The 18,233-nt window shown below is 36.0% G+C and overlaps 1 protein-coding gene across 2 annotated transcripts in view; it reads right to left on the minus strand.

The window, feature by feature from the left end:
- The window catches only part of FAM174A (family with sequence similarity 174 member A), a gene marked incomplete at its 3' end in the record, with an annotated part of 52,101 nt that extends 35,604 nt beyond the window's left edge, over positions 1-16,497 (minus strand). The window contains exon 1 of one of the 2 annotated variants that reach the window (XM_081307933.1): positions 15,806-16,478. In XM_081307933.1, coding sequence (XP_081164059.1) covers positions 15,806-16,239 — 434 coding nt within the window. In that variant the 5' untranslated portion in view covers positions 16,240-16,478. Of the gene's footprint in view, positions 1-15,805 lie in introns of both variants that reach the window. The other variant, XM_081307934.1, reaches the window with a different exon arrangement.
- Between the last annotated feature and the right edge of the window lie 1,736 nt (positions 16,498-18,233).

Here is an 18,233-nt window from a genome sequence, read left to right on the forward strand (position 1 = left end):
CGGCTACAGGTGTGTAATCCCCTAGCCTTCCCTCTCCACACATCGGGGAAACCTTAAGGGCCCCTCCCAGCTCTCCCGTGAGTGCGACAGCCAGCCCAAGGGAATCAGAGGTGGCGCGGGAGCCGCGGCGCGGAACTACCGTTCCCACCAGGGCTGACTGCTGAGGTCTCTTGCACCAGCTACCGGGGGAGTGGCTACCGGAGGGCAAGTAAAATTCACTGAGGATTCTCAGCCCCAAGCTCTACAAACTTAGGGTCTGAGGGAATGGCAAACAGGGAGAGTGTGCCCAGTCATTCATGAAAACAGGGCTCCCGAGAGCAGCCGAGAGCAGCAGACCTGGCGTGTAGCCAGTATTGTGATGAGCGGCAACCGTGAGAGGGGTCTGGCTAGAGGAAAAGTGGGAAGTGACTAGACACAAGAGGAGGCCCTAGACACTCAGGATTGAAGACTCGCCCAGTCTGGGAGGAGCTGCTGCACAGTGATTGGTTCCCGCGTATTGACAGGAGAAACTTGACCTGGTGGGCACAGCGCCACCTACTGGAAGAGAAGTTAATCAAACTCTAAGACTGAATTTATTAGTTTTTTTTTTTCCTTTTTTTCTTTTCTCTCTTTTTTTTTTTTTGATTTGGGTTTTTCTTTCATTTTCATTTTCTTGTTGTTTTTTTAACTTTTTTTATAATTTTTTTTAATTTTTTTTTCTTCTAATTTTAATTTTAACTTTTTTTATTATTATTTTTTTTAAATTTTTTTTCTTTTTTTATTTCCTATTTTTTTCTTCTTTTGTCTTTTCATTTTCCTTATCCCCGTTCCTTGAATTCTACCTGCTACTTTCATTCTCTTTAGTGACTTCTTCCCTTCCCTTCTAATACCTTTCCTCCCAAGCATCTAATAAATTTATAGGAGTAAACAGTAACTCAGCAGTCAAACAGAACAAGAAGTAACATGAGCAGCTTCAAAAAGCAAGGAAGAAAAGGAGTACAAACAATGCAGGACAGCCTAAATATTCAGGAGGACCTAGAGTCATCAGAAAAATGGTCATATAAAGAACTCAAGGAACACCTTAGACAGATGGAATGGAACCTTAAAGAGGATACAAGACAGCAAATTCAAGCAGCGAAAGAACACATTGAGAATGAATTACATAAACAGGTAAAAGAAGAAGTTAAGCATCTTTATCAGGAGATAGAGATTATAAAAATAATCAAACAATAATTCTAGAAATGAAGGAAACGATAAACCAAATTAAAAACTCAATTGAGAGTATCACTAACAGAGTGGAGCAAGTAGAAGCCAGAACATCAGATAATGAAGACAAAATATATAATCTTGAAAAGAGTCTAGCCAACTCAGAAAGGCTGGTAAAAAATCACGAGAAAAACATCCAAGAGTTATGGGATAACATAAAAAAACCAAACTTAAGAGTCATCGGGATAGAAGAAGGTACAGAGATTCAAACCAAGGGAATGAGTACCCTGCTGAATGAAATAATTACAGAAAACTTTCCAGAAATAAAAAAGGAAACAGATATACAAATTGAAGATGCATACAGGACACCGAGCACACAAAATCACAGTAGACCAACGCCAAGACACATTGTTATGACGATATCAAATATACAGAACAAAGAGAAAATATTAAAAGCTACAAGAGAAAGGAGACAGATTACATTCAGGGGTAACCAATAAGGTTAACAACGGATTTTTCATCACAGACACTGAAAGCAAGAAGGTCATGGAACAATGTATTTCAAACACTGAAAGACAATGGATGCCAACCAAGAATTCTGTATCCAGCAAAATTAAGCTTCAGGTATGACAATGAAATAAAAATCTTTCATGATAAACAAAAGTTAAAAGAATTTGCAGCCAGAAAACCAGCATTGCAAAGCATTTTGAGAAAAAAACACTACACAAAGAAGAAATGAAAAACAATAACCAAAGCCATCAGTGGGAAGTGCCTCAGTAAAGACAGAGGGTGAGGGGAAAGATAATCATGGAGAAACAAACTAAATTTTTTTAAAAAAGGATAAACAATCAAACATGGATGGAAGTACAAACCATATATCAATAGTAACTCTGAATATTAATGGCTTAAACTCTCCAATAAAGCGACATAGGCTGGTATCATGGATTAAAAAAACAAATCCAACAATATGCTGCCTCCAGGAGACACATCTGATTGGAAAAGACATACACAGGCTGAAGATGAAAGGATGGGAAAAAATATACCACGCACACGGTCCTCGTAAGCAAGCAGGGGTGGCCATCCTCATATCGAATAAAATCGACTTCAAGACTAAGTTAATCAAAAGGGATAAAGAAGGTCATTATATACTGTTAAAAGGAACCATTCACCAACAAGACATAAAAATTATCAATATTTATGCACCAAATAATGGTGCTGCGACATTCATAAAACAAATTCTCCTCAAGTTCAAGAATCAAATAGACCACAACACAATAATTATGGGTGACTTCAACACACCTCTCTCACCAATGGACAGATCCTCCAAACAAAAGTTGAATAAAGAAACTATAGAACTCAATATCACAATCAATAACCTAGACTTAACTGACATATATAGAATATATCAACCATCATCAAATGGATATACTTTTTTCTCAGCAGCACATGGATCCTTCTCAAAAATAGACCATATATTATGCCATAGGGCAACCCTCAGTAAATATAAAGGGGTGGAGATAATACCATGCATTTTATCTGATCATAATGGAATGAAACTGGAAATCAATGATAAAAGAAGGAAGGAAAAATCCTACATCACATGGAAAATGAACAATATGTTACTGAATGATCAATGGGTTACAGAAGACATAAAGGAAGAAATCAAAAAATTCTTAGAGATAAATGAAAATACAGACACAACATATCGGAATCTATGGGACACAATGAAAGCAGGTTTAAGAGGAAAATTCATCGCCTGGTGGTCATTCCTCAAAAAAAGGAAAAACCAACAAATAAATGAGCTCACACTTCATCTCAAAGCCCTAGAAAAGGAAGAGCAAAACAACAGCAAATGTAGCAGAAGGCAAGAAATAATTAAAATCAGAGCAGAAATCAATAAAATTGAAACAAAAGAAACTATTGAAAAAATTAACAAAACTAAAAGTTGGCTCTTTGAAAAAATAAATAAGATTGACAGATCTTTAGCCATGCTAACAAAGAGAAGAAGAGAGAGAACTCAAATTACTAACATACGGGATGAAAAAGGCAATATCACAACAGATTCTACAGAAATACAGAAGACAATTAGAAATTATTTTGAAAACCTATATTCCAATAAAATAGAAGATAGTGAAGACATCGATAAATTTCTTAAGTCATATGATTTGCCCAGACTGAGTCAGGAGGATACACACAATTTGAACAGACCAATATCAATGGATGAAATTGAAGAAGGCATCAAAAGACTACCAACCAAGAAAAGCCCAGGACCGGATGGGTATACAGCGGAGTTTTACAAAACCTTTAAAGAAGAATTAATACCAATACTTTTCAAGTTATTTCAGGAAATAGAAAAAGAGGGAGCTCTTCCAAATTCATTCTATGAGGCCAACATCACCCTGATTCCGAAACCAGACAAAGACACCTCAAAGAAAGAAAACTACAGACCAATATCTCTAATGAACCTAGATGCAAAAATCCTCAATAAAATTCTGGCGAATCGAATAAAAAACACATCAAAAAAATTGTGCACCATGATCAAGTAGGATTCATCCCTGGGATGCAAGGATGGTTCAACATACGAAATCAATAAATGTGATTCACCACATCAATAGGCTTAAAGATAAGAACCATATGATCATCTCGATAGATGCACAGAAAGCATTCGACATAGTACAGCATCCCTTTATGTTCAAAACATTAGAAAAACTAGGGATAACAGGAACTTACCTTGACATTGTAAAAGCTATCTATGCTAAGCCTCAGGCTAGCATCATTCTGAATGGACAAAAGTTTAAGGCATTCCCTCTAAAATCCGGAACAAGACAGGGATGCCCTCTATCACCACTTCTATTCAATATAGTTCTCGAAACACTGGCCAGAGCAATTAGACAGACGAAAGAAATTAAAGGCATAAAAATTGGAAAAGAAGAACTTAAATTATCACTATTTGCAGATGACATGATTCTATACCTAGAAGACCCAAAAGGGTCTACAAAGAAACTACTAGAACTAATAAATGAATTCAGCAAAGTGGCAGGATATAAAATCAACACACATAAATCAAAGGCATTTCTGTATATCAGCGACAAAACTTCTGAAACGGAAATGAGGAAAAACACTCCATTCACAATATCCTCAAAAAAAAAATAAAATACTTGGGAATCAACCTAACAAAAGAGGTGAAAGATCTATACAATGAAAACTACAGAACCCTAAAGAGAGAAGTAGAAGATCTTAGAAGATGGAAAAATATACCCTGTTCATGGATAGGCAGAACTAACATTATCAAAATGGCGATATTACCAAAAGTTCTCTATAGGTTTAATGCAATGCCAATCAAAATCCCAACGGCATTTCTTGTAGAAATAGATAAAGCAATCATGAAATTCATATGGAAAAATAAAAGACCCAGAATAGCAAAAGCATTTCTAAGCAGGAAGTGTGAATCAGGCGGTATAGCGATACCAGATTTCAAACTATATTACAGAGCAATAGTGACAAAAACAGCATGGTACTGGTACCAAAACAGGCGGGTGGACCAATGGTATAGAATAGAGGACACAGAGACTAATCCACAAAGTTACAACTATCTTATATTTGATAAAGGGGCTAAAAGCATGCAATGGAGGAAGGATAGCATCTTCAACAAATGATGTTGGGAAAACTGGAAATCCATATGCAACAAAATGAAACTGAATCCCTTTCTCCCGCCATGCACAAAAGTTAACTCAAAATGGAACAAGGAGCTTGATATCAAATCAGAGACTCTGCGTCTGATAGAAGAAAAAGTTGGCTCCGATCTACAGATTGTGGGGTCGGGCTCCAAATTCCTTAATAGGACACCCATAGCATAAGAGTTAATAACAAGAATCAACAAATGGGACTTAATTAAACTAAAAAGTTTTTTCTCAGCAAGAGAAACAATAAGAGAGGTAAATAGGGAGCCTACATCCTGGGAACAAATTTTTACTCCTCACACTTCAGATAGAGCCCTAATATCCAGAGTATACAAAGAACTCAAAAAATTAGACAATAAGATAACAAATAACCCAATCAACAAATGGGCCAAGGACCTGAACAGACACTTCTCAGAGGAGGACATACAATCAATCAACAAGTACATGAAAAAATGCTCACCATCTCTAGCAGTCAGAGAAATGCAAATCAAAACCACCCTAAGATACCATCTCACTCCAGTAAGATTGGCAGCCATTATGAAGTCAAACAACAACAAGTGCTGGCGAGGATGTGGAGAAAAGGGTACACTTGTACATTGCTGGTGGGACTGCAAATTGGTGCGGCCAATTTGGAAAGCAGTTTGGAGATTCCTGGGAAAGCTCGGAATGGAACCACCATTTGACCCTGCTATTGCCCTTCTCGGACTATTCCCTGAAGACCTTAAAAGAGCGTACTACAGGGATACTGCCACATCGATGTTCATAGCAGCACAATTCACAATAGCTAGACTGTGGAACCAACCCAGATGCCCTTCAATAGATGAATGGATATAAAAAATGTGGCATCTATACACAATGGAGTACTATGCAGCAATAAAAAATGACAAAATCATAGAATTTGCAGGGAAATGGATGGCACTAGAGCAGATTATGCTTAGTGAAGCTAGCCAATCCCTAAAAAACAAATACCAAATGTCTTCTTTGATATAAGGAGAGCAACTATGAACAGAGCAGGGAGGAAGAGTAGGAAGAAAAGAGTAACATTAAACAGAGACATGAGATGGGAGGGAAAGGGAGAGAAAAGGGAAATTGCATGGAAATGAAGGGAGACCCTCATTGCTATACAAAATTACATATAAGAGGTTGTGAGGGGAATGGGAAAATAAACAAGGAGAGAAATGAATTACAGTAGATTGGGTAGAGAGAGAAGATGGGAGGGGAGGGGAGGGGGGATAGTAGGGGATAGGAAAGGTAGCAGAATACAACAATTACTAATAGGGCATTATGTAAAATTGTGGATGTGTAACCGATGTGATTCTGCAATCTGCATTTGGGGTAAAATTGGGGGTTCATAACCCACTTCAATCTAATGTATGAAATATGATATGTCAAGAGCTTTGTAATGTTGTGAACAACCAATAAAAAAAATAAAAAATAATAATAATAATAATATGAGCACCTTTTCTAGACTAGGATTGTCAATATCAAGGGTGGATTGTGACCTGTTAATGCCTGAAATACAAAGATAAGATAAACCAATCAGAATATGTGCTTTAAGAAGTCAGTATAGGAAAAAAAAATACACCCACATATATGAGGCATTTGACTGTGTCAATTCTTTTATGAAGATTAAAGGATTCATGAGGATACTCAAGTTACCATGAAAAGAATGATAGGTCATAGAAAACTTAAGCTAAAAGAAAGCAAAATATAGAGTCAGAAGCTTTTAAGTAGTAGAAATAAATATACATAGTGAATAATTTCATTGTCCAAAAGCAAGAAAAACAAAACTAAGCAATCAAAGAACAGATAAATTTTGTTGATTTTCCATGAAAGCATCACTTTTTTAGATTAATATACTTTTTCAATGGGAATCAATTCATATCTGTATATTCTACATAATTTTCAAGAAAACATGGGGAAGTGATGTCAATCAAAGTAACTGCAAAAGCATTATTTAATTGTGCATTACTTTTAGTTTAAGTAAGAATTGGTTTTACTGTTCTATAAGATGCAAGATCATCTTAAAAAGTAAAAAAATGTAATCAATCAATTACTTTAAGAAATCTATGAGTAACACAGAAGGAATGTCCAGTTAGAATTCAAACTCTGGGTTCTACAGGGGTTGTGCATTTTTCCAGGTATTACAATCTTCTGGTATATGGATTCATATGGTAACATTATTAGTGCTTAGCACACATGGACCTTCCCTTACCAAACCCCAAATACACATACATACCTCCCAGCTTTCATACAGTTAGGCTCATATATACTTTTGGTAAATAAAACATAAATAGAAGTAACTGCCATTTCTTTGCTAAGGTAGTCAAAAGCTCCTGTGCATTCACTTGTGTCCAACACCAAATCCTGACAACTCTGGAGGACTTATGTTGAAATGTCAATATCATAATATGAAAGGTAGCTAAACTGCTGAGTTATCATATGTAAGACAACTGTCCTGGATGATAGTGCAAACCTGCAGATGAAATTTCATAAACATGAACCTTATCCCATAAGATGCCATGGGACTTTGCTGCCCAAGAAAATGTTATAAAATGATAGAATTATTCTGCATCTTTCTGTTCAATAATGTAGCTATTGGTGATGTAATAATTGGGCCTTGAAATGTGGCCAATGCATCTAATGGACTGGAATTTTATATTAAACAGTATGGTCATAAAGAATTATAAGCAAAAACATATTGTGATCAAAAACACATTGGAAGGAATATTATATATTCAGTATAAGATAAGTTCAAGGACAGACATATTTGTAATGGAGAAAGAACAACAGTATCTATTATAGTAACCTAGTGAGTTGAGCATAATGTAAGGACAGTGTCATTCAGAAAGAGGTAATATTCTAAAATAATATTTAGAAATTAAAACTAGATGATTGGATGTCAATAGTAATTAAAGAGACAAATTTGGGGTGGCACAGGTTTCTAATTTGAGAAACTGTAGATATGATGTCATTTACCTAATAAAAGTAATGCAGCAAGAATTTGTTGAAGGATAAAAATGGTAGTTTCAAAGTTGAATTTTAGGAGACTGTATCCCTATCTACTAATGAGTTAGCTGACTAAAGTCTATAACTCAGACAGCAATTAAAAGGTTAGAGGTGGAAATAAAAGAAATGGATGGATGCATAGATCACCCAAAGAACACTGACCATCAAAGCATAAGGGGTTAAGAAAAAAGTCCAGACCTCACAGAAATCTCAGGGTGAAAATCATTTTTTCACACAAACATTCAGTGAATGCCTTTGTATTCCAGCAGCTGGTCAGGGCCTTGAAGGACCAAAGGTGGATAAGATACATGCCCTGCTCTCCAGGACATTAGATGTGTAGGAGAGTTATAAAAGTAGGAAAAATAGTTCATAGATGAGACAATTCATGGAGAAGCAAGAAACTAAATAAAGAGGTAAGAAGAAAATCAGAAGTCACAGAAACCAAAGTAAAACTAGTGTATTGATATCTATAGAAAAGAAGGGAAATATCTGTAGAACCGAGACAATGTGCTTATTAATTATCCTCTTAAAGAGCAATTTTAGAGTGGTACAATTAAAAGCCAGACTGCAACAAGAAGAGAAGGGAAAGCAAGGTATAGAATGGGGACACTTCAATGGAGAATATTCTCTCCAGTCGTGCCTATACTTTTACTTCCATAGGAGCTTTATTTAGATTCTCTTTTCATGGCTTCTTTGGTTTCTTATTTTCCTATAGTTTCAAATATCCTCCTCTACTGCCTCTGTCCCCACTATTGGCAATCATCCTTAAATAGGCGATTTTCTATATCTCTAATTCAAACTTATCCCTAATTACAGATTTAAGATTACTAAGAATGACCAAAATCCAAAGAGTATAGGTCAACAGAAAGTAGATTCAGTTACAGGGCCAGCTTTTAGATGACTGATATAAATTATAAAACCCTCAGTCTTCTAGACAAATATAATAGTTTTGTTACATTGTTAAATGGCTTTTCAAATAGCCTTCTGGGAAGAAATGAGATTTCAGAGAAGCTATTTTCAATCACCTTAGTCTCTTGTTGTGATATTCTGACAAGCTGAATTTATAACCACAAAAGGCAACAATGCTCCTTTACTGAATAATAAGCACTTTGAGGTCAAACATGACTTGTATTGTCATTTAAGCTCCAATATCCAGAATAGTTTGGGAGGTATAACAGAAACTCCAAAGTACTAATGAACTGATTTCCATGGGTTTAAAGGTGGTTCATATGATTACTTATCTGAGCACTTGTTTACATAATTCACAATCAGCATCATCCTTAAAAAAAAACAAAAACAAAAACAAAAACAAAAACCTCCCAACAAGCATGTTGTATGGTTACTGATGTATTGATACAAAGTTCCCCTCAGCTCTTGAGGTCAACTAGGCAGAGTCTAAGGGAACATTATCTCATATATTTATTCTATATGGATGTCAAAATATGAAAACGGTTGGAAAGCACTCTTTTGGCTTAATATCCCAACAAATTAAAATGTATTTTACCTCTCAAAACTGTATCTATAACACATATTGCTTAACACATATATAAAATCCTAGTATCGCATACATAAGAACAGAGAAAAAAGATTGTTTTAGAAGTACTCCAAAAAGCTTTAGTTATGTCTGCATCACAGAAAAAAAAAAATGAAAAGATATGTAGTCAAAATAAAAAATGAGGAGAGGAACAATAATCATTACTACAAAAATGTCTTGAGGAGTTATTATATGCCAGAAACTATGCTTAGTACTTTAAATAGATCTTGGAAACAGTCCTTTCAAGTAGATATTTTCTATTTCACAAAACATGGGCTGAACCTTACAGATGGCATGTAACTCGCGTGTGAAGCTTGGATTAGACCTCAGGGATGCTGACCCCCACTCTCCACACACACCTGTCAGGATACAATGAAATAGGATAAGGGAAGATAAGGGAACAGAAGTCAGCAGAAGAAAACAACTTAAGAATGGACTGGTGTTTTAAATTGCTGGGTTAAAAAGGAAAGATCTAGTAGCATGGAATATAAAATAATTCATACTCATTCCTAAAAGCCTAGAGCAATGCACACCCCTTGTTTTGGTGACTATATTTATTTTCTTGCAGTACACCTTACTCCTTTATTTGTGTTATTTCTCCCACAATAAACATTTGGTGAGATAACAATTAGAACTGTTACCATCTTTACTATAGGTGAGTAAAATTTATTTATCCTTCCCTGGAATTTGATTCCTGAACTGAGGGTCTAACAATCAATCAATTAAAAATACCTAACAACTGTCATATGCTCATGCAGTGGAGTGTTCCTGCAATGAGACCTCTGCATGAGTTGGCATCATGTCCCCCAAGCTTGCTTGATTCCCCAAACCCTAATCTTCAGATTTTCGTTGACTTTTTACAAATTTCAAAATTCTCCCAGTAAATTCCCTTAAGTTAGCCAGAATTTTATTTATTCATTTATTTATCCCAAACACATTCATCAGTAATATATTCTTTCTTTAATATTAGAAGAAAGCACTAAAGTAAGTTCACAGAGGAGAAGCAGGAGGGAGGATATTTCTGTTGAAAAACCTAATAAAATAATCACTATATTATCTACCTTAGCCTTTATTTCTTAAGTCTAACCATGCTTACTTCACTTATTAAATGTTTGGGTTAAGTACTATATTTTATCCTGTATACAAATGTAAAATAACCTCTAGCCTCAAGCTTTTCTTAGTATTTTCTAGTACTTTCATCTCACACTGATGATCCCTGACAAGCCTGACTGCCATATCACTTACATCATCAATCCTCATCTGCATGACATTTTGTCAGTTCACCACATAGTCAACTTAATATTTATTCTAAACACATGCATAAACATTTTTTTTGGAAGGTATGTTTTATCTCTGCAAAGAATATCAATCCTTGACAACTTGTTATTCTTAACTACATTTCTAAGGCCCTTGGTGTCTATACATAAAATGTTCAATATATATTGCCAAGCTGTATAAATGAAGGAGAAACAGGACAATGCTTGGTAGAAAAATTCCGCTTTTCATGGATACATAAACAACTAGAATAGAGATCCATAATTGCAAAGACTTTCCCATCTATGTGCAGCTAATCCTTGCCACAGGGCCTGGTACTGATACAGTATTATTAGGTATTATTAGATGCCCAATAATATTTTCTAAATCAATAGTAGTGACTAAATACACAAATGACTAAGTAGACAAAGTAGTCCATTTTTGCCCAGTTGAATAATTTCTATCAATACCATGATTTTATATGTTGAAATCACAATTCTGGAAGAAAATTAATTTCTTAACTCATACAATTAAGTAACTAGATGGGAGAGAGGTAGTTACCAGTCCCACAGACATAATTTATTAGTGTCTGGTTTCAGAAAGAATTAAAGATATATGTATGATCAGATAACAGAGGTTGCTTTAAAATATCACCATTTCTGACTACATCTAGCAAATTAAGAAAATCTTTGAATGAGGGGAGGAGATAGCATCAGAAATCATTTTACCTTGACACAGACATGATAATCGATAAATGTTCAAGTTGAATTATTTTTATAAAACAGTAAAATGTGGAGGTTTATTATTTGTCACTCAACAAAAACTCATTATTTTACATAGTTCATTTTTTTCATATATTAGACATTTTTACGTGTTATATGACTTTAAATCAGTTATTTTCCTCATAAGAAGAAGCCCAGTATTTAAACTTGTTAAGTAAGTTCAAGTAGATCTGGGTTTAGGCAAATCCTAGATGGGTATGCCTGGACAAACTATTTAAACTTGCTCAGCCTCAGTTATCTCAAGAATATATTACCAATTTCAAAAGTTTTTCCAAGAATTAAATTGAAAAATGTACATAAAATATGTAGCATTATATCAGAGACAAATTAACATTTTATAACTATTTGCTATTAAGACGGCCAATAAAAACTCAAAAATAATGTTTTAGTTACAAAGAAAGTTTCTTTAAAAGAAACCTAATATTATGCTTTCATTTACCAGCTTGGATAATCAAATTAAACAGTTTGTTTCCTATAAGTATTAATAGGACCTGCATGTTTTTCTTTTGAAGTTTTTATAATTTAATTTTTACTTGGAACATAATAAATATACTCATATATGGGTACAGTGTCATGGTTTAATACAAGTATTCACTATGTAATGATGAAATCAAAACTAGTATTTGTCCTTATCATTTCTTCGTCTTTGGAGCTGTCATACTTCTCTCTTCCAATATTCCATAAAACATATAATAAATTGTAATCGACACAGCCCCCTACTATGCAGTGAAACACTACAACTTATTCCTCCTATCTGTATTTTGAAGAACATTATACTAACTGAACAAAAGACAAATAGGGCATATTCTCACATCTGTGGAAGTTAAAAATGTTGATCTAAAAAAAAAATAGAATCATAATCACTACAGGCTGGGAAGGAAACAGGAAGGTTGAATGGAGAAAGATTATATAAGGAGGATCTGTGATTCTGCAATTTGATACCATTTCATTATATGTTTACTATCTGTATGATTGATGAATGACTCTCTGCTCCTCCAGTATACAAGTACCATGGAGACAGAAATGTTGATCCCTATCACCACAACTATATCTCTAGTGCACAGTATTAGGCAGCTGAATAAATACTGATTGCCAGAATGAAGGCTATGGATGCTAAATTTTACACACATCTATACCACATCAAATAGCCTTTATCCTCATTTCATAGAAGAAGGGTTCTGAAATTGAAGAGGTTAAGTGACTTTTGTCAAAGACTACAGAGGTAAAAGAATGGAAGAGTTGGAATCCCAGCATTGGTGTCTTTCCAATACACCATACTGAATTAAAAAAGAAAAAGCAGCAGTGACATGGTATGAAAAGAGAAATGATTCTTTGCTTTTAAAGTATGGACAATTTTCACATACTCATACCAGAAATTGCTTTTATATAATCAATGTGCATGCTCAAAAATAATAACAGCCCTCTAAAGTGATTTTGTTTTAGCTTTATATATTTTTATACATTTTATATATTTTTACTGTAAGAATCTTTCACAAAGAGGAATGAAATGTAAGTATAAGATCTTCATACTTATTTCTTCTATCACTAAGTAGTAATTATCTCTAAATTTCTAAACTTCATAATCTAACTGTACAATAATATGAAGAATTAACCAAGAATATTTACTCATTCAGCAACTACTTATTCAGTGCTCACTATATTTTGTTCAGCATTGGGCATATAGTAAAGAATTAAACAAATAAGCTTCTTTCATAGACATTATGTTTATCTTGGAAAATTTACTCTGTCCCTTCAGTGTTCCTTGCATATATTTTTTAGTTACTCTGGAAAGCAACTGACTGTTCTTCCAAATACTTCTTCAGTTAAAAATATAACTGAATTACATTCCAAGACAATTTGGAAATCTCAGAGTTCAATATCATAAAATTTTACAAGTAAAATATTCTCAGTGTCATCTCATAATAGTAAAGGGAATGATAATTTTGGCATATTCTTCCCCCTTGGCACAGACAACTAATGCTGATTCGCTGTTGCACATATTTTGGAAACGGGGGCCAAAATGAGCATCCACCAAAATGAAAAGCATAATCTGGAAACAAAAATTGTGGGCTCTGAATATTGCCCAGACATCGTTAGCATCAATCAAGCTTTGGACCTGAGGTAGCCAACTAAATTTAGAACTTGGACTATATGAATGTGTTAAATACTGGGTGAAGAATGTAGTTTTTATTAGCCATGGTTCAGCATTTGGCAGTTCTCATACAATACGATGTTGCATTATCCAATAGAATCTGATTGAAATGGCTATAATTTTCAAGTTTTACAGCAATTAAGACAGGAAAATCAATGGTGATAATCACTTGTATTTAAGATTACAAATAAACCAAAGTGGAAAAAAAATTAAGAGAACAAGAAAGTTATTCTACTATCCATTGTGTGTGTAAATATGCACATATACATATGAAATAGCAATATGCCCTTAATACTTGCTATAATAGGTAATTTAACAACTTTAATTCCTGTATAATAGTGTTGGCCTGAATTTGATGGTCTTTGTGAATGAAAAGAATCTAGTTCAATAATTACTTATACCAGTAATTTTCAAATGGTTTGAATCCCTTTACATTCTCAAAAATTATTAATGGCCTTCAAAGGACTATTATTTATGTAGATTGAGTATATCAATATTTAATATACTGGGCTGGGGTTGTGGCTCAGTAGTAGAGCGCTCAACTAGCATGTGTGAGGCACTGGGTTCGATCTTCAGCACGACATTAAAAGAAAAAAATAATAAGTGAAATAAAGGTATTGTGTCCATCTACAACTAAAAATATATTTTTTAATTTAATATATTAATTAAACCTTAGTAAACTTTTAAATAGTTATTAGTTTAAAATAATAAATTATAGGGGCTAGGGTTGTAGCTCAGTGGTAGAGTGCTCACCTTGGATATGCGGGACCCTGGGTTCGATCCTCAGTACCACATAAAAATAAATAAGCAAAATAAAGGTATTCTGTCCAACTACAACTAAAAACTAAATATTTGAAAAATATAATAAATTATAATTTACATATTTTTGTAAAAACTTCTCAGAAACAAAAATAAAAATGGTGAAAAGAATGGCACTGTTTTTTTTTTTTTTTTCCAAATTCTGTTAGTATCTGGTTTAAAATGAGAGTAGATAGAAAATAAGAATGGATATAAAATAGAAAGTGCTAGATTTTCTTATTCTGAATTCAATCGTGCAAAGTGATGTTTCGATGTAGGACATAGAGAAAGTCCAGTTATATAGAGATATGAACTTGTAAATGGAGGGGTGTTTTAAAAGCCTGTCAGATACTAATGGTTATTCTTTTATATATATATATATTATAGCAAAACTTGGCAAGAGATAGTTTCTTAATGTTAACTGAAATGCAGAATCTGAAATAATAGCAATGAATGGTTTGTCCTTTATAAACTTATAAGAAAATGCATTATTTGGAAAAGTTGAATACTGTAGATATCAAAAGAGGTCTCAGGGGAAACCAACAATTTCCCATGGTTCTTCGACCATAGAATGCTGGATCCATATTCAGCAACACTGGCTTCCACTGTACCTTCTTAAATCAGCTATTTGAGCTAAGTGATGTTCATTTTCTTCTATTCATGAAGATATATATATATATATATATATGGAAAATATGAAGTGGTTTGGAAAACAACCCTGGAAACTCATGCACTACTTCCATTTTATAGAGAATAAAACTGACTGATAGCTTTTTCTCAGCTCTTCTCTTGGCTGGCTCTTTCTGGTAAGATCTTGACTTATGTTAACTCTTCAGAGAGGTGGTTTCCAACTAATTAGGTTTAATCCAATTATTTAGGTGCAGATTAAGGATCTAAAAAACACTGATGGTAAAGAACTTCCCTTCTAAATCATATAAAAATAAAATACCTACAATAAGGCCCTGTACACTATATTAATGCAGCACTGAATAAAGAACACAAAAACTTAAATGGGGATTCTGACCTAAAGGAGTTTGCATTCTGATAGGCAAATTTTTGATGGGTTAGTTACTTAAAATTGCATGAAGCAGAAAGAGAAAAGTGTTACAAGATAGTGTGATCATGGAAATTCAAGGGAATATGAGATCACTTCCACTTCAGGAAAAAGGTGTCCTTTGAGGCTGAGTCAAGCCTCAGGCAAGGTGAAGAGATTTGGAGGTAGAATGCTGATTTATAAACAAAAGACAGCACCTATTAGGAGGTTTAAATTCCCCCAAGGTAACACAGGCCTTCAGGACTATGAATAGCACATTCTCCGAGCTAAGCGCCCCTGATGCTGCGAGAAAGGAAGGAGGTCACTGGTCTGCCCAGCTCTAGCTGCGGGGAATGCCCCATCGAGGCTTCGCCTCACCTGACTGTCCTGACCACGAAGTACACCAGCACCGCGCCGCTCACCACCATTAACACGGTCAGGGCCCGCTGGGTCATGGGCTGGTCTCCAGGGTTGGGGCTCACGGCAAGGCCGCCACCCACTGAGCCTTCCCCGGCCTTTCCTCCGTTTTCCTCTGCTGCAAGCCCTGCCCCGGGGCTGCTGCCATTGCCGCCTTCGGTGCCTCCTGGTCCTGAGGCTTCAGCCAGAGCATGGCCCGGTGGCTGGGCAGCTGTGGGGCCCCGGGACAGCGGTGGCAAGGTCCGCTGGCCAGGGTCTGGAGGCCCGGGGCCCTGTGCGGCCTCGGCCGCCTGCAACCACACCGCCAGCGGCCCGCTCAGCGCTGGCAGAAGCAACAGGAGGAAGAAGGAGGCCAGGAGGCGGCGGAGACAGCAGCAGCAGTGCAGGGCCTTCATCGTCCCCAGACCTCACTCTCACCACGCTGGAGCCGCCGGGCCCGCCAACCTGGGTCCAGGAGGGACCATGGGCCCGCTGGGTAACGAAGAAATGGTGATTAAATCCTGGGCTGAGGGCCGGGGACAGCAGGTGGCAGAGACAGCAGCGGCTACAGAGCCAGCAGCAGCTGCCGGGGGAACCGGAAGTTCGTACATCTCAGCAGCCACTGCTGCTACGGACGCTACGGTTGCTAATATGTAGGGGCGGGACGCAGTCTGTGACGTCAGCCTCTCCGCAGATTGCGCACACGCCCTGACGGAAGGGGAAAGGAGAAGATGCTTGAGGGGTGTTTGGTGCTTTTTCTACTGTAGAGAAAGAGGTGATTTAAGATGAGTAACAAAAAGTACACAACAAGTGTAAGATGTACATCTACTCCATGCCAAAACCATGAGAGAAAGCGCTTGATTTGAATTGCTTGGTGTAAAACTGCAAAAATACAACAAATCAACCAGAACGTGAACTTCGTGGCTTTTCCTTGGCTTGATTGAAAAAATTTCTGATTTTTTTCTGGCTTGGAGGCCCCAGCTTCCTTTCCCCCCCCCAAAAAAAAAAAAAAAAAAACAGAATTTTGAATTCTTTATCTGCTCCTTTGGAATGCAAATCTTTTTAAAAATGCCCCCAAGTTTCAAGAACCTGTGAGTCATTCCTTTGAAATTCAAACAAGGAAAACAGTGCTTCTGTCGCCCAGTTTCTGTGAGAGGACTGGAGCCTAACCTCAGCACAAGCTCCTTCAGATTGGAAAACCTCCTCTTACTGGTGAAAATCTAAGATGGATTCCTTTTAATTTTGGTGAAGTCAATTAGCAAACAGGTGGCCTAGAATTTGCCTGCCCCAGTTCTAGTTGTTTGTTTCCTTTACAGAAGTCCACCTCAGACTGAATGCTTGGCCCTGTCCTTTGTTAAGCTCTCTTCTTTCCTGTTTGCCTTTTTCACCAATAGCATGGAGTTTCAGCTGGAGCAGATTTAACTTACAAGAAAACATCTGACTTGAATAAGTTAATATTTACATTTTTAAAAATTTATTTGTTCAACAAGTCCTTAGGTGTCCTACTTTTTGCTTGGGACTATGCTAATTTTGGATATTGGAGTGTGAATAAATAAGACTTGTTTCTACTTTCATAAAGTTTATGCTCAAGTGACAATAACAATAATATTCACATTAACTGAATTCTGATTTTTGTATGTGAGAAGTACAGGATCTACAGTGAAAACTTTGTAAATGACTATTTTGGGGGAGATGGACAGGACACTGTCTTTTAGCTGCTTGCAGAGAGCAGGATGATGCAGTTGCTTCTGCCTGGTAGAACTGCCAGGAATAGGCATCTTAATGCTGGGTTCCTGTGGGAGGAAACCTATTTGTGACACATCCAAGTGTCCTGCTTCCAGCTGGCATTTATCAATAATAAAGTGGCTGTTTGGATTTCCCATCTTCCACTTACAGACCTCTCTATTCCAAACCATACTTGAAATAAAGTTGGTATTTAATGCCACCACTGTCTGTGATCTCCCAAGATAGTCCAACATAAAATTTAGCAAGAAAGGAGAAGTAAAGGAGAGATGGAGGAAGAAGGAAGGAAGGAGTACATGTGATATATTTCCTTTCTTACAAAATCTGATTTTACCATAGTGTTCTTCATCTTTATTAATGGAATTATTCTTCTCCTGGATGCTCAAGCATAACATTGGAGGCATTTATTACCTTTTACTTCAAGCTACAACAGTCCTTGCCAAGAACATGTAAACTTCTGAATCTTAAAGTCATGCTTCAGATGTTTATAACAAGCTATATTCTAATGTTTCTCAAATATGACTAACAACCATTTGAATCAGAATAAGATACTTTATTAAAAATACAGATTCTAGAATTTCTGAGACAGAATTTGGGGGAGTGGGAACATAGATCATATATTCATGGAGGTAGTTTTCATTTAAGGCAAAATAAAATTTAAGCAACT

This window comes from Spermophilus citellus (genome assembly GCF_964194105.1).
Source record: "Spermophilus citellus genome assembly, chromosome: 1".
Taxonomy (NCBI): Eukaryota; Metazoa; Chordata; class Mammalia; order Rodentia; family Sciuridae; genus Spermophilus; species Spermophilus citellus.